Source organism: Brachycentrus maculatus, unplaced genomic scaffold (assembly GCF_059751285.1).
Source record: "Brachycentrus maculatus isolate JH-2025_06_01 unplaced genomic scaffold, ASM5975128v1 h1tg001048l, whole genome shotgun sequence".
Taxonomy (NCBI): Eukaryota; Metazoa; Arthropoda; class Insecta; order Trichoptera; family Brachycentridae; genus Brachycentrus; species Brachycentrus maculatus.
This window is the reverse complement of record NW_028281756.1, coordinates 105905-126181: the sequence shown is the minus strand read 5'-3', so window position 1 is coordinate 126181 and position 20277 is coordinate 105905. Positions and strand designations below refer to the sequence as shown.

Here is a 20277-nt window from a genome sequence, read left to right as displayed (position 1 = left end):
ATTATTATTTAATTTATTTTTTATTTTTTAATATTTTATTTTATTTATTGATATGGCGTTTAATTTGTAGAACTCCAATTAAATTTATGTTCTAATTAATAAATCAAGCATGTTATTTTTTACATCTCATCAAAGATGAAGAAGAATATGGAAGTCTGGGTATTTACGGGGCTTACGACCGTCATAGGCTGGTTTAAGTGATCACTTTACACACGTGTCACATTCACAAATTCAACAATGTTACACGTGTGTAAAGTGATCACTTAAACCAGCCTATGACGGTCGTAAGCCCCGTAAATGCCCAGACTTCCATATTCTTCTTCATCTTTGATAAGATGTAAAAAATAATATGAAAATAACTCCTGTAATTGGAGATAATCCAGATTTTGTGAACAAGTATTTGGACACACTCAAAATGTTGTAAATCAAGCATGGATTTTTTGAGCCTACTAATTTGTATTTTTTTTTTTACACATACATTAATATTTTGACAATTGTTTCGCCTAGTTATGGCATTTTTAAACGAATTTTTGTATCGGGTTGTGGTCTCGTGATTAGTGTTGCGGATTCTTAAGTCAGACTTTCTCGGTTCAAACCCACTCTACTGCAATTTGATGCATATTTCTAATAATTAGCCGCTTAGGCTCACAGAAATGGCATGAAATTGAGATATTTATGTAAATAATAAAAACACAAATATTTCAATTTTTAAAAAAAAATCTAAATAGAAGAACATTATTTTTTATGTTTTTTTTTTAACAATAAACTACAACTAAGTACATAAATTATTTTATCTACCTATCCAAACGCAGGCATGTATGAATGTATACGGATGTGTGTATTGTATTTGTTTGTATGTGTATGTTTGTGTATGTGTATGTTTGTGTATGTGTGTGTCTGTGTATGAAATAACTTAAATTGTAAATGTTTTATTTATTATTTGATATAAATTGTTTTGTACAACATAAAATGAAAAACCAAAAAAAAACAAAAAAATAATATTTGTATGGGACCAAATCACCATCACATACCAGTCTAGGGTAAACAATTTTAAGAATTACAGTGAAAGATATCTTAAAAAAAAAATATAGTGAAAAAACACTTAGTTGAACTTTGACCCCCCTAAAAATTCAACCAGACACCTTATTCTAGTATTGTGTGAAAAAACACTAATAAAAACATTATGAAGGCAGACTTTTTTTAATACGACAATTAATACTTGTATTAAAATACGGATTAAAAAAAACGACATAAAAATGTGTGTTCAGTTCTAGGATATTTTATAATATTATATTTGAAAGTTCTGATTTATTTATACTTAATTGAAGTTCAGAGATAATAACCCTTTTAGATACATTTTCAAAGCATAAATAAACTCGTTGTTTATTTTTAATTTCAAGCCCCAAATCCCAGGGGACTAATTCTATAATTAAAGGGATTTTGATGGGTTATAAACACTTCTTGTTTTTGCAGATCAAAGGCCAATTGTTTTGGGATAAAACAATTGAAATCGAATCCCTGAACAATTATTTTCCAGGATAATTGAAATTCTGGAAATTAATTCCAGGTAACTATACATTCAAAGTTCGTCTAAATTATCTTTTCCCAGGAGCACAGAATAGCCGAAGGGAATATCATAAAAATTAATGAAATTTTATCAAATGTAAGGGGAGTTTGCGAATTTCTAAATTGTCAAGCGATGCATATTTTTTATTTGGAGTATTATGTTATATCGTGTTTCTCTTTAGGACTTCGAAAATTCTAATTTTGACATTTTAAAATTTCAGTGAAAATCAAAACGTCGGAAATAGTGCTACCGACGCGTCGGTAGCACTATTTAGTAGTCGGTAGCCCTACGTTACGACGTAGGGCATAATATTTCAGAATAACTATGAGCATTTGAACGTTCCTGAAAATTAAAGTTAAATAATATATTCCGTGAAGTCTTTTCACACTCTACTCTACTTGGTATTTTAATGAATAAATAATAATAAATAATAAAAAAACGAAAAATTGATCATTTTTAAGCTTCTGAAAAAATCATTTAAAACTTTACACGTGCTTTTCATTAATACAGATAATCCCACCTAAAAGTATAACAAAACTATATTGAAACCTAAAGTAGTCTGCCTAACTTTGTAATATATGAACAGTAAAAAATCAGATCAATATTTGGTGAGGAAATCACTACCAGGGGAATAAAATTGTAACTGGGTATTTGTCAAACGTAATTGGACATTTCGAAAAATAATGCTAACGAATATTGCGACTCTTGACTTGTCTAAATTACTATTAACCGGTGCGAATTATACAAACATTTAGACGTTGTTACAAGGAGTGAGCGACTTGTATTCTGATTGCTGGAATTCAGATTGCAAAATAAAACGAAATTGAAAATACTATTTTGTTTGCAAGGACAGAGTGGTGTGGCGCTCTATTCTCTCTGCCTACCCCTGCGGGGAAGCGGCGTGATGGTTAGTTAGTTAGTTTTAGAAAATACTATTTAAGTTCATAAGAAACACGTGTGTAATGAATAAGGATTTTTAATGTCATTTTTGAATTTGAATGACGATGGCGAATGATGATAATATCATAAAATAAAATATTGTAAATAATAATGAAATATGAAATCGTATAATAGGTAATCGTATAATGTAAGGGATTAATTAACTAATTTGTTGAAATGATTATTCTCAGCTAAAAGTTAAAAAAAAACGCATTGCGTGCTATAATACCACGAATAAATAAGATAAAATACAAAAAGCTTCATTTTAATGCGCTGCCATGTATCGACACTTTCTCGGATTATAAATAGGTGTTGGATTGATGATTGATGAACATTTAAATGGTAATTTATTGTATTCCTCCGCATACAACGTGATATGAACATATCCTGAAATATTGTGTATTCTCGTGAGTCCTGAAAAAAGCTGAAAAAACTCTCCCCTTCAAAGGGGGTCGTGACTTGCGTCTTTAAGCCTTAAGTAAGGGCCTAGAGAGTAAGGGTTGAATAACAAAACAACCCTTAATGCAAAGATTGTTCTTGTGTGAAAATAGCATGCATTGTATTTTAAAAAGTTAAATTGTTTTATTTTCCAGAAGCATAAATATTTAAAACCGACCGATTTTTTAAAATTCGAGTTCATGGTTTTTTTTTCTTTAAATGAAGTGGCTTTATAGAAGATGGTCACTAAAGCAGTCATGGAAAAGTATCACCTTTTAAATATAGCGAAAACTCGCATAACGTACTTAATTCGTTCCAAGAGCGAGTTATGCAAAAATTTGTTAAGTGAAACGCGTTTTCCATTAACAATACAAGTTGAAAAATCGTTCTGTAGTATAAAATATGGTCTTCATCAAACCCTCGCAAACATCCGCACCCGATAGTGCATAGGGTACTTCATGATATGAATGCAGTTTTATCTTGATCGTTAACACATGAGGGAAAGGTAATCAGCCTTCCGATTCAGGTACCAGTCCAAGGTAATATTGAATAAATATTGGAGTGAAAATATCACTTACATTGATCCCCCCCCCTAGGAATCTAACCCGGGACCTCCAGTATGGTATCTGAGTGTGCTGGCCATTACACTACGGAGGCAGACATATAATTACTCGTAAATTTTAATTTGAATTTCTAAGTTCAGTTATTTTTTTTATAAACTTTGAAGCCAAGTGTGCTAGCTTTTATGGTTCATACAAACCGTACAATAAAAAAATATATAAATTACAATGATTAAAATAAATAGAACTCTCCAAAACTCTCCAAAGTAAAATTCTTCTTTTTCTTTTATATGCACCCAATGGTGCATAAGACACTGCATCAAATAGATGTAATGTTTAGTTAGGTACCAGTTCAGGATATTATTAAAATATAACATAGTAAAATAAAAGCGAAATATTTTTTTCCAAAGATATATACAGACCAGTGACCGAGTTTTGTCGTTACTGACATTATCAGCCATTGACCAGTCTGTTTATTTTCAAAAATTAATGCAATACGTATGTTGGATGATGTGAACCTTTCACAAGTGTATAAAGTGATCACTTAAGCCAGCAAATGCCAGAAAATGACGCCTGAAATGTTTAAACGCCCATTTATTTCGTTTAAAAACGATAAATGTTTCATCTCAGACACCTATCACAAATAATGATAAAAGAAAGTTGGGATGAAAGTTTTATCCTATTCTCCAACGCCCTATAGATAAACTTACGAGTGAAGCTTAAAGCTCCGACTATGGCGCTCTGTGCGTAATCTATGCATGATACTTGAGTGAAAGCACGAATGATAAAGGATTGAATGAACATATTCTGATCGCTGGAGTTCGAGCGCATTACAAAGCAGTATTTTAAAATTTATTGTTTTGCGATAAACTTTTATTTTATTTTATTTTATAAACGGCTAATGCCTTTTACAATATTTTTATAAATATATACAATAACAATAAAGAATGCACTAATAAAAATAATCACTATCAGTGAGCAGCGAGAGTGAAACATAGCGTTTAAAACACTCTCCTTATCATTCATTGTTGACTTTGTGTAATATCACTTTTATAAACACTGATAATTTATTTCTTTAATGTTTTTGCAGAAACTCTGTGGCACTTTTTATAACATTAATAAAATAAAACAACTTTATTTCAACCACTTTTATAAGCACACTTTTTCCAAATGGTTTCGACAAGAACCTTGTCATCATCAGGGTTTATGTACTAATTCTACAACATTGAAATACTCATAGTTTTACTTATACTTCACGCCAGTTTTGGAATAATCATTTCATCAGCAGGTCATCAAAATAAAGCTATAACGGTTTTACAATTGTGTAACACAAAAAAAATAAAGAGAGAAAGACGACAAATGAATCACAATAGAAATATATTTAAAAGTGGACTCGAAGTTTAATTAAGCTTGTTTTTAAATGATTAAATTTTAGTTATTTATTATGTGTAAGTCTTTATTGATTGTTTTACTATTGGAATTTCATTTTATTTTTATTTTTCCAGATTATCCAAACAAAGACTAGTTTTATTTACATACATGTAAAATTTCTTCATACAACTTCAAACAAACGAATGATATGCCTACTTATAAAATTAGTTTTAAAACCGTGTTTATCCGACATGTTTGTGTAATTCAACCCCAATCTACCCTAGATTTGTGTGCTCCATGATGTATTTCTTTATTTAGGTCGCCACTTAAGGCATCTGCCAGTTGCCATATGCCACCCCCGCCACCATAATATTACAGGCTTTTCACCCTATCAAATAATATCACATGTGCAAGGCTTTCGCGGGACATTTCCCATTAAAAGAACACTTTCACATCTCAACGTATGGCTATTTTCCTCCCGACTTGTTATTTATTATAACTGGGTGTTACCACATAACAGAGAATTTATAAAAAAAAGAAGAATTTTCTAATGCATATCCCTCACTCCTTTCAAGAACGTCATAAATCAAAAAACTTGATTTTTCAAGAGAACATTTTTAAAGTTTAAAAATATAATATTAAAAATATAAGCGACTTATTGAACTTTTAACCGTGCAACAGATATTTTAAGGTAAAACCTGAAAGTTTTTTCTTCATTTGAATTTTTTATTTTTTATTTATTTTTTTAACACTCCTGTAGCAGGTAAATATTAAGTTAATATGCCACTTTTAGTGGGATAGTACGTTTTCTGGGCATTCCGAAAACCTTCACAACTGAAAATTGACGATTTTTGATTTATGGCGTTCTTGAAAGGAGTGAGCGATAACTTTTTTTTTATTAGAGTATAAGTATCTAAATATCACAAGTTGTACATAATACGTTTATTTCGGAAATTAATTTTTGATTTTTGTGCAAAAAATATATTCTTGGAAACTCAAAATTCTTAGTTAACATATTAGATAGAAGTGATGTTTATGAAATTTCTTGTGGTGACTGCTTTAAAAACATATTGGCAAAACTGTAAGAAATCAAAAAAATAGAATCAGAGAACATCGCCGTGGACTTACTAGTAATTATTTTTCAGGGTTCGCGAATCACATAATAGAAACTAACTACTCATTTGACTCACATACTCTTTAATTATTACATTCAATTACAAACAAAAATCCAGTCATGAACAATTTAGAAAATATAGAAACACAATATAAAAAAAACGATACTTAATAAAATTATTTTTGAAAACTTTCTTTTCTTTACTAAAAGTCCTGTTTTTTAGCCTGCCCTTCTATTTATTACTGTAACAACCTCTATATATGCCAGAATATTTCTTTTGCTCGTTAGTTTCGGTATTCACCTGTGGATCAAAACATCCGTTGTTTTCTAAACTAGTCGTGTGTCTTCTTCTATCCCTTATCCGCACCCCAATGGTGAATAGGGCACTGCATCATATAAACGCAGTGTTATCTTGATCGTTAACACATTAATGAAAAGTGATCAGGCCTCCGCTTCAGGTAATATTCAGTAAATACTAGAGTAAAAAAATCACTTATATTTATATTATACCCCCCCTGGGAATCGAACTTGGGACTTTCAGATCGGTCGTGTAGCAGTCGAGCGTAATGAAATAAAACTCATTAAGTGGTATTTTACAAGTGGTTATTTTTTTTTACTAGTGTTTAATTTTATTATACAAGTGTTTCATGGTATGGACATGTGGAGCGAATGGATAACGAGAGAATGACTATGAAAATATATGTGGCAAATGTGAGAAGGAATACAGAACGAGGACGACCGAAAAAGACTTGGTACGATCAGATCAATCAGAACCTAAAATCTGGTTGTGTCAAAAGTTTGCGTAATCGGAGGGCATGTATGACTAGATGTATGGATGTGAAGGGGGCGAGGAGTGTATGTCAGGACAGATGAGTGTGGCGTTCCATCCTCTCTGCCTACCCCTGCGGGCAAACGGGGTGATGGTAGTAGTAGTTAATTTTTTAAATAATAATTACTATTCTCTCTGCCTGCCACTGCGGAGAATTGGCGTGAAGGCTTGTTAGTTAGTTAGTAAAATATTTTTTAAAACTAACTAACTAACTAACCATCACGCCGCTTCCCCGCAGGGGTAGGCAGAGAGAATAGAGCGCCACACCACTCTGTCCTTGCAAACATTCTTCGCCTCTTCCACGTTCATGCATCTCCTCATACATACCCGCCGATTGTTACATTTTTATATTTATTAAGGATGAATTATTTTTGGAAATTTAAAGAATATTAAAACAAACAGATTATCTTATATGACAAACATTAAAAAATAGATTATGAAAAACAATTTTCTCAATTCGAACTTTTATTAAAAATGTCAAAAAGATATGTGTGTCGTCGCAAACTTCGTCTCAATTTGCAGCCCGCATCTTCAAACTTTGCGTTGGGGTTTCGTAGTACTTTGGATTCCTTCCGACATATAACATCCTTCTGGATCATGTAAACATCGGTTGGTTGAAACTTTGTCATAACGATCTTGGTTGAAAGCTCGTCAACACGAGGATGGTTGATTGTGAAGTTGAGGAATATTCGTCTGACCAGGGATTAATTATTTAAATGGTATATTTCTTGGTAATATCTTCATTTTTATAACAAGTTGTAAACCGTAGAACAGGGCTTCTTGAACTTTGATGTGTTACTTGAGCCCAGTACAAAAAAGAGATTTAAATCTGGATTTGGTCTACCATAACAGTGACAATAAGTCACCGTTATTGTAGACCAATGTTTTGAGTGTGTTAATTTTTTTAAATATAAATTCTGAAGAATTCACTTATTAAATTATGTAAAAATACAGTTGGTTCAAACAAAGTAATTTTTTATTCTCATTATCGTTTTTAGTCCAAAATATTTTTAACTATTATAAATAATAAAAAAAGCAATTTATTCTTGGGACAGTACTTGGTAGTATCTTCATACTTACAACAAATATATAAAATACGAATTTTTAATGAAAATTGAAAATAATATTTTTAGGCTTTTTCTACTACAGGGTGGTTCAAAATGAATCACCATTTCAGAAGATGTTTTAATTCTTGCAAATGACGTTGAACGTCAATCGTATTTGACATTTGTGAACTAGAGAGCTCCAGAATACAAACAGATCAAAGGTGGCGCAAAATAATTCATCCAATTCAGTTTATATTTTTTTTACGAAATATAAAAAAAGATTTTCAATATTAAAAAAACCTTTATTTGAATCTTTACAATTTTTTTTAATGAAGTAAAAAAGATGATATCCGTCAAGTGGCTGCCGCCAGTGTCGATACACATTTGTGCCCGTTTGATCAATTTGTTTGTATACTGCAACTGTCTAGTTTATAAATACAAAATATAATTGACGTGCGCCGCCATTTGCAAAAATTGTAACATTTTCCGATAGGGTGATTTATTTTGCGCCACCTGTAGAAAATCGGGAAAGAATGTTACGTACATTTCATGGAGGTTTCTGCTAACAAAATTCTTGAAACACTTGTCGTTTCGTAAAATAATAATTTTCCCGTTTTTAATGTAAACAATTCGAAACCTTTTCTCTTTTATATTCAATGTTTGAATGTTCTACACTAGAAATTTCATTCGCCTTTTTTAAGTCTTCACGCTTTTATGGTTTTTTGAAGTTGTTTCTGTACATAGCGTAAAAGTTGTTTTAATGAGTTGTTTTAAACAAATTTTAATTAACACAAATTCTCAGACTTTTAACATTAAACTCATACATTGAAAAGGTACATATTATCCTTAAATAACAAAAATATTATTTCTCTTTAATTGAAAATTATATAAATATAATTTATTTCTTCGTAATCCTAGAAAATGTAATCAAATTAGTCCCAGTATTAGATGATTTTTCGATTATTTACATATCCATTTTTAAACACTTTAGAATTTAAGTTTAAACAGTAGGCTATCTAAATGGGCCATCTAATGACCCAAAAAATTATTATTTTGGATAATTTATATAGAGCCATTTTCGTATAATAATACCTCAAGGGAGCTTTAATGTGATTAAAATGGAGAAATGCAGATTGTGGATATGATTCACCGAACAATGGCGTTTTTAGATTTTTTCTAAAGATCATCTCACTCTTACTGTTTCTAACTACTAGTGGAAGTACATTTTATCCCATTGGTACCGCAACAGCCAAGGCACGCTTGCTAATAATAATGCGCTGATAGGGAGTTGGTAAGGTAATTTTACCCATAGCAATTAAAGACATATGCTACTTGTTGAGTCTGATTTCATTATGCATTAGTTTTGAAAACTACAAATATTTCCATCTACAGATGATTAAAAAAACATATTTAATTTTTGTTATCACCTGTCGATGAAAACTGGTCGTGTCAAATGAAGTGAAATTGTTTAATTTCAAAGTTAATGATAATACCAAATCAATTAATAATATCAACACGTTAATTATCGACCTGAAAATCTGGATTTCAGGAGTTGGCCAAACTATTATTTTTCTTTAAACTTGCTTACACGAGTATTTTTTAACTGTGCTTATATAAATTTGTAAAGTGTGCCTATAGTTTTAATATTATCTAAGTAGGTTTAACATAATATAAATATTGATCACGCGATAACGCGTGATCGGCCACCGGCTGACGGGCCGGACCACGCGTATAGGCGTGACCGGTAATCAACGTGTTACTAACCCATAGTAGATCTACTCAATTAGCGCGTGAGATATTTATCAACCATTTCGTCTGAAATAAGCAGCATTTTTGTATACTCCGATGTGATAGGTGTTGATTCGAGTGATCTATTTGCATATTTTTTTTTTAAATCTCATCAAAGATGTAGAAGGATATGGAAGTCTGGGCATTTACGGGGCTGACGACCGTCATAGGCTGGTTTAAGTGATTCACCTATTCTACCCATTATTGACCACTACACTATTCAAATTCTCGGAAATTCTTTATATATGAACCAATTTAGAAACCTTGCTCTTGAATTGCTAGAACTTTACTAGAGACATCTATCGGTGAGATGTAAAGAAGCGTTTTACTAAGCAGAAACTCTAATATTATTATGAGAGGTCCGAATCCTGGATTATAATCACACACATGAGAAATGCCAGAAAATACCATTTTCATTTTTGTTATTTAAGCTTATAATTTGACCAGATAATTCATTTACAACATTTTGAGTGTGTCTAAATACTTGTTCACATATTATTAATAATATAAAAATAGCTCCTGTAATTGGAGATAATCCAGATTTTGTGAACGAGTATTTGGACACACTCAAAATGTTGTAGATCTATTATTTGTAGATGACTGCCATAAAAATCAATTTTATAATCTGTTTCAGATTCGAATAACAAGTCGTACGAGTCCGCGTTCTGCGCTATGCTGACCAGACCTTACGGACTTCCCGTCTGGGAGATCTCTAGCATCGTCTTCTTCATCCTGCCAGCTCTCGTCATCATGGTGCTCTACTGCAGGATGGGCCTGAGGATTCGCGCGAGATCAAGGCACCAGCTCAAGGGAGTCAAGGGCTCCGTGCATGGAGAAAATCGCCAGACTCAGTCCAGGAAGGCCATCATTAGGATGCTCGGTGAGTCCAAAATATCATAGATGTGCCCTAGCCGTTTGACTGCTGAGATAAAATGTATTGACTCTTATATACTTTGAAAAACGTCGACATACCAACGTTTTTCGGGTCGAAATACCGACGAAAAAATTTTTTTTGTTGTTATTGTTGTAAAAACCCTTCTTTTTACCCTTTTATCCATTTCATTTTAAATAAAACATTCGAATATATAAATGTATATATATATATATGTATATATATATATGTATATATATATATATATATATATATATATATATATATATATATATATATATATATATATATATATATATATATATATATATATATATATATATATATATATATATATATATATATATATATATATATATATATATATATATATATATATATATATATATATATATATAAATATATATATATTTATATTTATATATGCAGATTTATCTGTATTGAGACAGATTTAAGGCTGCCGTTACAGATGACAGATTTTACTCTTAGGTAGTTGTTTTAGTCTTTTAGTTTTATGCAGATTTTTGGAATTGGACATAGTATATGATAAAAATTAATAATAAAAATAATACTGAAAAATTCCAAAACAGATTTTTACTAAGGAAATACTAATCAAATTACAACTCGTGGCATTCAAACAAATAAACTATACTAAGTATAAAGATTACTTATGCATTCGAAAATTGCTCATTCAAATCGCAAGAAAACACCTCCTAGCTAAACGACACACAAATCACCAATAACACACTTCATGTAGAATCACAAGATCAGAAATATAAAAACACATCAAACAAAATTTAACATATACTGCGTTTGGTCAAAGAAACTTTGAATTTTTGCGATAAACCTTTTTAACCTTCTCCCAGTTTTCATAATATCAAAGGAAATACCCGAAAATCCTTTATTTTGAAGGGTCGTCTGTAGGTAGGATAGTTAGGGTAGGGAAAATAGAAGTGAAAATACACCATAAATATCCAGACCAATTGATAACATATGCATTTTTTTTCATATTTGAAGTAATAATCCACTTAATTATAATGTATATTCTACCCTTATGACAATTCTAAATCGGTGAACACTGGCTTCGTTGAATTTTCATAATTCTTAGTTTCCTAAGTTTTTTTAAATATCAACGAGGTTTATTTCAATTTATCTTATATGTGTATATATTTTGATTGAAATTTTTACAAATTAATTTTAAAACCCGGGTTTGATTCCCACGGGGGGATGAAAATAAATATGAGTGATTTTACACTCTAATATTCATTTAAAACATATTACCCTGGACTGATCCCTGAAGCAAAAGAGTGATCGTATTGACTTTATGTAAGTAACAATCAAGATAAAACTGCGTTGATGCGATGCAGTGCCCTATGCACCATTGCATACGGATAAAGGTTAGAAGAAGTGAGAAGAATGTAAATTAATCATTTATACAGTAAACCCTCCTATAACGTTGATATAGGTACCGCGTTATCGGATTAAACGTTATACGGGGTTAATGTTTTAAATTGTATACATTTTAACTAGTGGAAATGACTGAAATGAAGAATGTTATTATTATAATAATTTAAAAATGACATTTAAAAATTTAAAATTAAATTAATTTAATAATGTCATTATAATATTAATTTAATATTTATTATAATTTTAAATATTTATCCTCCTTGACGTTCTCTCCGATAACGCGGTACTTATCTCAACGTTATAGGGGAATTTACTGTACATTCTTTATTATACTTGCAAAAAAACCTGGTTGAGGTAGCCATAGTATCTCAAGTTTGCAATCATCAATCTCTTTGTTCGTTTTTTCTGTAGTTTTTTTTTTTGTAACTGAATGCTATAAAAAAATGCACCGGTTGACAAAGCTATCATCCCCTTTGGGTTAAAATGTTTTGTAAGGAATAGTATGTGTTCCGCATGTGGGTTTTTTCCGGCCAGGAAATTTCAACAATAGAACTTCGCTGTATTGTCAAACAAGTTGCGCTTTATATACAGAATATGTTTTTCGCATTATGGTATGATACACAGTCATCTCGGGGTCATGTTATCGAAATATTACGCGGATTATCTGCATTTTTTTGTCAAACTATCCTAGCGCATGTTTAAGGCTGAAATCTCGAGAATTTGTGTTGAAATCAGAATGCACTCAGACGCGGTACACGCCCGATTTTTTTTAAATGAATGTTTATAGGATCTTGTTTTGTTTATTATAATATTATAATAATTTAAATTAAAGAGAATTATATGTGTTTTTATAATTTACACAAATATTTCAATTTCATACTATTTCTGTGAGCCTTAGCGGCTTATTATTAGAAATAGGTATCTAATTGCTGTAGAGGTTCTAACTGAGAAACTCTGACTTAAGAGTCCGCGACACTAACCACGGAACCACAACCCGACACAATATGTGTGGAAAAAATATTTTAATATATTTATATATCTCCTTATCTTTGAATAACTTTTTTCTTGTCAAATTAATTCGATGAAAAACTTATTTTTTCAATGCTAAAACGGTGTTTTAACAAAAATTTTAATTACGTTAAATATTACCTGTATTTAGGGAAAATTAATTTGCGACTTAACGCATACCGCGCCTTAATACATAGGTTTAAATACGGAAATAAGACTGTTTGGAATACTTATGTACATGGCTTTCTAGCTATCTTCGTTTTAAAAACAGCAGGCAACAATTTACGGTCTCAGAGGGTCTCCTTATACGCTGTGATCTAACCGAGTTAAAATAAAAACTTAACCTAACCTTACTTAAACAACCAACTTTCACCAAGTCATAGTGCATCACCTAGCAAGCTGTGATCAAGTTAAACTAAGAAACCTTACATAAACTAACTTATCCTAACTTAAATTTTAAACAGCAGTCAACAGACAATGGTCTCCGCGCGTCATCTAGCATACTGTGATCCAGCCGAACTAAAACCATAACCTAAATGAAACCCTACTGAACTCCAATTTGAGAGCTTTTTAATTGTGAAAGCGCAAATCCATATACATATTATTATTAACATCCTAAAAGATTATTCTTCTATTAACTTTTCAAACCCTTATCCGTACCCGAATGCATAGGACACTGCATTGTATAAACGCAGTATTATCTAGATCGTTAACACACGAAGGAATGGTGATCAGCCCTCCGCTTCATGTACCAGTCCAGGGTTATATTGAATTAATTTTTGAGTAAAAAAATCAAATATATATTTGCCCCCCTTTGGGAATTGAACCTGGGATCACCAGAACGGTAGCCGAGCGTGCTGACCATTACACAACGGAAGCGGACGACTTTAAACCTTGGGTGTACTAAATATTTTTTTAATAAACCAAAAATATTATTATTCAATTCATTAGCTACACATAAAAAAACTTATACTAGTCACACTGTGTCTCTTCCAATAGAGGCCTTGCTTTCAGTATTTATTAATTTCACTAAATTAAGGATAAAAAACGACATTTATACATGATATCATTATATTATATAATTATTTCGCGACACACTAAAAAAAAAAACAAATACATGAAAATGTACTTTATCTGGCAAATGAATTCAATCATAGAGGTCTGGAGTTGGGAAGTTTCCCACAAACGGGATTCCATATTCCATAGTGAATTAGTTTCTCCTGTCAAAAAAATCTGGAGCGAGGTTTGATGGCGAACCCTTCCTTCAAGTACCCACGAGTATATTGTCTGTCTCGAAAAAATATCGGCGATACTAGAGCCAATAAAATAACTTCGTATAAGTTTTGAAAACTAATTACGTACACAATTATAACAGATTTATTTAAACAATCTGGTCGACAAAAAAAACTGATCTAGAATTTTGTAATTTTCAGCATCTATTTATTTAATATAGTTACAAAAAATATTATAATTTAATTCATCAACTAGACATTTATACCATTAACGTATCTAGTTACTTAATACTAGTCACGTTGTTCCTCTTCAAAAAATAGACTAAGCTTTTGTGCTTAGAGAGGGACTTACATTCATTATTTAAAGTTTATAATCAGAAATGATAAACTAACTAACTAACTAACCATTACGCCGCTTCCTCACAGGGGTAGGCAGAGAGAATAGAACGCCACACCACTCTGTTTTTGCAAACATTCTTCGCCTCTTCCACGTCCATGCATTTTCTCCATACATACCCGACGTTTATTACGACTTCTAACCTGACCACTTTCAAGTATTTGACATACCTGATCGTGCCAAGTTTTTTTCGGTCTCCCTCCGCTCCTTTTTCCAATTATATTCGACTCATAAATTTGTTTCATCATTATTTCCTCACTTATTCGTTCTACACGTTCTTAGTTTTATCGATAATGCTTATCTCAGCTATTTATTTATTTATTTAATATAGTTACAAAAAAGATTATAATTTCATAATTTGCTAGACTTTTCTACTATTAGCATATCTAGTTACTTATTACTAGTAACGCTGTTTCTCTTCAAAAAATAGACTTCGTTTTTGTGCTTAGAGAGGGACTTACATTCATTGTTTATTGTTTACAATCATGAATGATAAATAGTTTTTTTTTAAGATTATTATTATTTGTTTGTTGAGTTTTAGTCAAATACTTGTTAACAAAACAAAAAACTTTTGTTTGGACACACTCAAAATGATGTAAATAAAACAACTGGTCAAATTATGGGCTAAAATAATAAAAATGAAAATGATATTTTCTGGTGTTTCTCATGTAAGTAAACATAATTCAGGATTCAGACCTCACAAACTAATAAAAGAGTTTCTACTCAATAAAAGAGGTTTTTTTCATCTCACCAAAATAGAACTTCCAAGAATTGGAGTAGAGCGGTTGTCAATCATGTGTAGATTTAGTGAATGTTACACGTGTGTAAAGTGATCACTCAACCAGCCTATGACGGTTATCTGCCCCGTAAACGTCCAAACTTCCATTTTCTTTTTCATCTTTGATGAGATGTCAAAAAATAAAATGAAATTATATGAACATGTTTATTTAATAATGGATAGAAATGATGAATGTTACACCCGTGTCAGCCCCGTAAATGTCCAGACTTCCATTTTCTTCTTCGTTTTTGTTGAGCTGTCAAAATATAAAATCATTATGACGCAAATTAAAATACTTAGCGTTTTGATCGCATACAACGAGAGATATTGTACTAGCTATGACAGACACACGTAATTCCCCATAAATACCAATTTTTCGGAACAATAATTCCTTCTATTCGACTTCTCTTCTTAATTATTTGGTATAATAGGGCCGAAACTCCGAATCCAATCACATTACATTGTATTATGGACGGAAATGATAAAATATAATACTCGAATTCAACTTAATTTCCTGGATGTCTGCGTCATTAATTGGAGTAATCTATCAAGCAGATGACGTTACAGGGTATCATTATTCATTTTCCTTAATTAGCTATTTAAATTATGTAGATATCATAAATAAATATTTTCTTCTAATCTTTATCCGCATCCAATAGTGCAAGGGGCACTGCATCGTATTGACGCAGTTTATTTTGATCGTTACTTTTATTAAGGCAAGGTGACCAGTCCAGAGTAATATTGAATAAAAATTAGAGAGTAAAATCGCTAATATTGTAGAATTGTGTAATTGGCTTTTTTTACTAATGTAACTTTTTTCATTATACATACTTTTTTTTAAAATGCAAATCTGTACAATTCCTAAAAAATGTATTTGTATACATATATATATATATATATATATATATATATATATATATATATATATATATATATATATATATATATATATATATATATATATATATATATATATATACATATATTCATATTAAAACACTCTATTTATCTTTCATCGTTCACTGTAATAGCTTTTATTCGTGACTACCAGTTTTGGGATAATCATTCCATAATCAGGTCATTAAAATGAAATTTTTACGGTCTGACATAATAATAAATTCCACATTTTTGCTGACAAACCACAAAATTTACAATGCTAATATTCAAAATACTAATATTTATTTTCACCTCCCCCCGGGAATCGGACCCAGGATCTCTAGCACGGTAGCCGAACAAGCTAACCATTACACTACCCAGGCGGACATTGTTTGGAGCCATTAAAATATTTGTGAAAATTTTTTAAAAACTAATTTATGTAAAATTATTACAGATTTATTTAAACAAACCGGTTGACGCAAATCTATGAATCGATAGTCGTTGGTAATAGAAGGAGAGACCGAGGAAAATTTGGCATTTGGCAAGTTTTTTATACTATTGGCATATTAAGTTTTACTTGTAAAATACAATTTCAAAAAAATCTGTAGTGACACGTGTTTCAGTTCAATCCGCATTATTTTTGAACACATCATCAATCAATCCACGTGGATTATAAAAAAAATTGTGGTATTTACTCAGTAAAACTTATATTGAACATAAAAAGATATTACCACAAAGCTACTGCCTAATCAATTCATGAAATTAGTTATTATTAATGCAATCTCTCAAACGAATGTGCGACAAAACGATTTTTGATAGATATTCGAATGGTGAATTTGAGAAGAGAGCATGGCTAAGATAAATATATTCGTACAGAATAATAAATTTGAAAAAATGGGAATTGCGTTTTTTATTTACGTATGTACAAGATTTATAGATCATCAAGTGAATTTTTATTTCTTCTAACTAAAAAATATGTTTTAGTTAAAAAAAAATAACATTGTAAAGTTGACTTTCTACATATTTTGATGGGAAACGAAGGAAAATTTTTATACATGCTTATTCAATTTTAACCATAGTGAATGGTTAAAATTGAATACTTTTAAAGGAGAATGTTATGTTATTTTATAGAACTTAATATGAAAAAAGTAAATGAAAAATAAACAAAAAGCGCTTTTCTGTCGTTTGAAATATTTTTTTTTCGAGAAAGCGCAATATTCTTTTAATAATGGCTATAAAAAGAGAAAGATCCGTTAAAAATTTTATTCAGCGAATGCTTTTTAAGCCGTCGCTGATAAATGAGTTTTTAAATGTCCCTGAGAGAAAAGTTAGAATATTAAAGTTATCGTAAAGTCCATATTGTGTCTGCACTTTTACTTAGCTGAGTTCATAAACATAGAGAATAAAAAGGTGATAAGTGCATTTGTGAAATTAAATAAGAATATTTACCGAAAAAAATATATATAAGTATATAACCCTTATCCGCACCCCAATGGTGTTTCATAGAAACGTAGTGTTATCTTGATCGTTTACACATGAAAGAAAGGTGATCAGCCCTCCACTTCAGGTACCAGTCCAGGGTAACGTTGAATAAATATTACAGTGAAAAAATCACTTATATTTTTGACCCTCCCTGGGAATCGAACCCGGGACCTCCAGAACGGTACTCGAGCGTGCTGACCATTACACTACGGAGGCGGACATATATATATATATATATATATATATATATATATATATATATATATATATATATATATATATATATATATATATATATATATATATATATATATATATATATATATATATATATATATATATATATATATATATATATATATATATATATATATATATATATATATATATATATATATATATATATATATATATATATATATATATATATATATATATATATATATATATATATATATATACACATAAATATATATACATATACATATGTGTATATGAAATAAAAATAACTTATTTTTACTTATTATTTTAAAATTTATTTGAAATCCATTTAATCAATACCTTAAGCGCAGATATAGGTTACATTGTCTTTATGTAATTAACAACCAAGAACACACTGTGTCAATCCTAAACAATGCCCTATGCACTATTGAGATCGAGTAAGGTTTGATAACAAACAAAAAAATCTCGTACAAATATATGGGGTACTTTTCAGTCGCAAAAACGTGATAATATAATATTATCATCTCATAAAAATGTCGGTCTATATATTTTCAAAGCATAATGTTCAAGGGATGTCGTTAAAAAAATATTTTAAAAACTCGCTTTTCGGAAGCATTCGTTATACCCATGTTAATTTTTTTGTAGTAGTATTAAATTAATATTTATAAGGGTTTTTTATACGTCATAAAAAATAAGAATTTTCTCGTAACAAACATAACCATGAATGACGGCGCTGTTTGAGCTACGGGCCATGTTTTTACTCGCTTCACAAAAAAATTAAACATTCCTGTTTTAGAATAAAATATTTTCCGAAATACTTACCTAATAACGTTAGCCTCAGTTTAAAAAAAAACTTCAATTTTGCTAGTAAAGTCCTGTGTTTTCAAATAATTACTTAATATTCTCAATATCATGAATATTTAAAGCATTTACTTTGTGGATAGTCATTTTTACTTATTTATTTTTTTACAAAAATGTTATGTAACCACTCACCGATAATTACTTACATGACATAAATTATTAATTATAATTACTTAAAGTTATTAATGACTTACTATGATAATTACTTAAAGTTATAAATAACTTCTTTGTTATGTATTCGTTTTGTAAATGTGTAATGTGTAATGTGTACATTCGATGGCTATGCGACCCTAACGGAACCAAGTCAATTTGTCCAAATGAAAGGAAACCTTTGACCTAGATTTTATATATTTGTCCATGAATAAACAATATATGGCAGAATATCATTGTAAAGCGTCGTTCAAGTCTTTTATTTTGCGAAAATGGTGCTTTATAAGTTAGGACTATGTTCGTTCAGTACATTTATATAGAATTGTTGGGTAATATATCCAAAATAAAACACGGTTTTTGTTGGATTGAATTCTAAATTTATTTATGGATATTTTAATACGTGACGCGTTTCGTCTTCTTAAGACATTATCCTACAAGTTATTCAATATCAACAATAATAACAAATCATTCAATATGGAATACTACCTCTATATAAGTGGTAAGCTCATTTGATTGGTATGTGTGAGGTTTGGATATCAAGGTGAATGATTAATTGGCATCTTCTCTATATTCGCCGTATCTAAAAAATTGACTTTACCTCTTAAACGGGGCTAAAAACAATCGCTAAAGACCAAGCGAGGTAGAGTAAAAGATCCAGGGCTTTACTGCTAACCAATTGTTTGATTTATTAATCTCCTTTTCTCAATTTTTTTTAGCTGCGGTGGTCGTCGCATTCTTCCTCTGCTGGGCCCCATTTCATGCCCAGAGATTGATCTACATTTACGGTCAGAACTGGGCCCATTTCAAGGACATCAACGAGGTCATGTTCTCCGTCACTGGATGGCTGTACTACGTGTCCAGTACTGTCAACCCAATTCTATACAACGTCATGAGTAACAGGTAATTTCACCAAACCATTCTACATTATCATAGAGACAAATTAATATTTATAATCTAAAGAATTGTGGTGTTCTAGAATCACAAAATAGAGAAATATTTAATTATAATATAAAGAATTGTGATGTTCTTCAATCACAAAACAGAGAAATATTGACTTTTAAAATTAATGTTCTACTAAGTAAATACCACTATTTCGTTTTATTTTTTGACATCTCATCAAAGATGAAGAAGAATATGGAAGTATGGGCATTTACGGGGCTGACGACCGTCATCGGCTGGTTTAAGTGATCACTTTACACACGTGTAACATTCACCAATTCTACCCATTATTGACAACCACACTACTCAAATTCTTGGAAGTTCTATATATATGAACCAATTTAGAAACCTTGTTCTTGAATCACTAGAACTTCACTAGAG

The 20277-nt window shown here is 30.6% G+C and overlaps 1 protein-coding gene across 1 annotated transcript in view; it reads left to right on the top strand.

The window, feature by feature from the left end:
- Positions 1–19861, top strand: part of LOC148299619 (neuropeptides capa receptor-like) — a 107124-nt gene extending 87263 nt beyond the window's left edge. The window contains exons 4-5 of the mRNA XM_088275882.1: positions 10287–10532; positions 19674–19861. Coding sequence (XP_088132008.1) covers positions 10287–10532; positions 19674–19861 — 434 coding nt within the window. The remainder of the gene's footprint in view (positions 1–10286; positions 10533–19673) is intronic.
- The last annotated feature ends 416 nt before the right edge of the window (positions 19862–20277 follow it).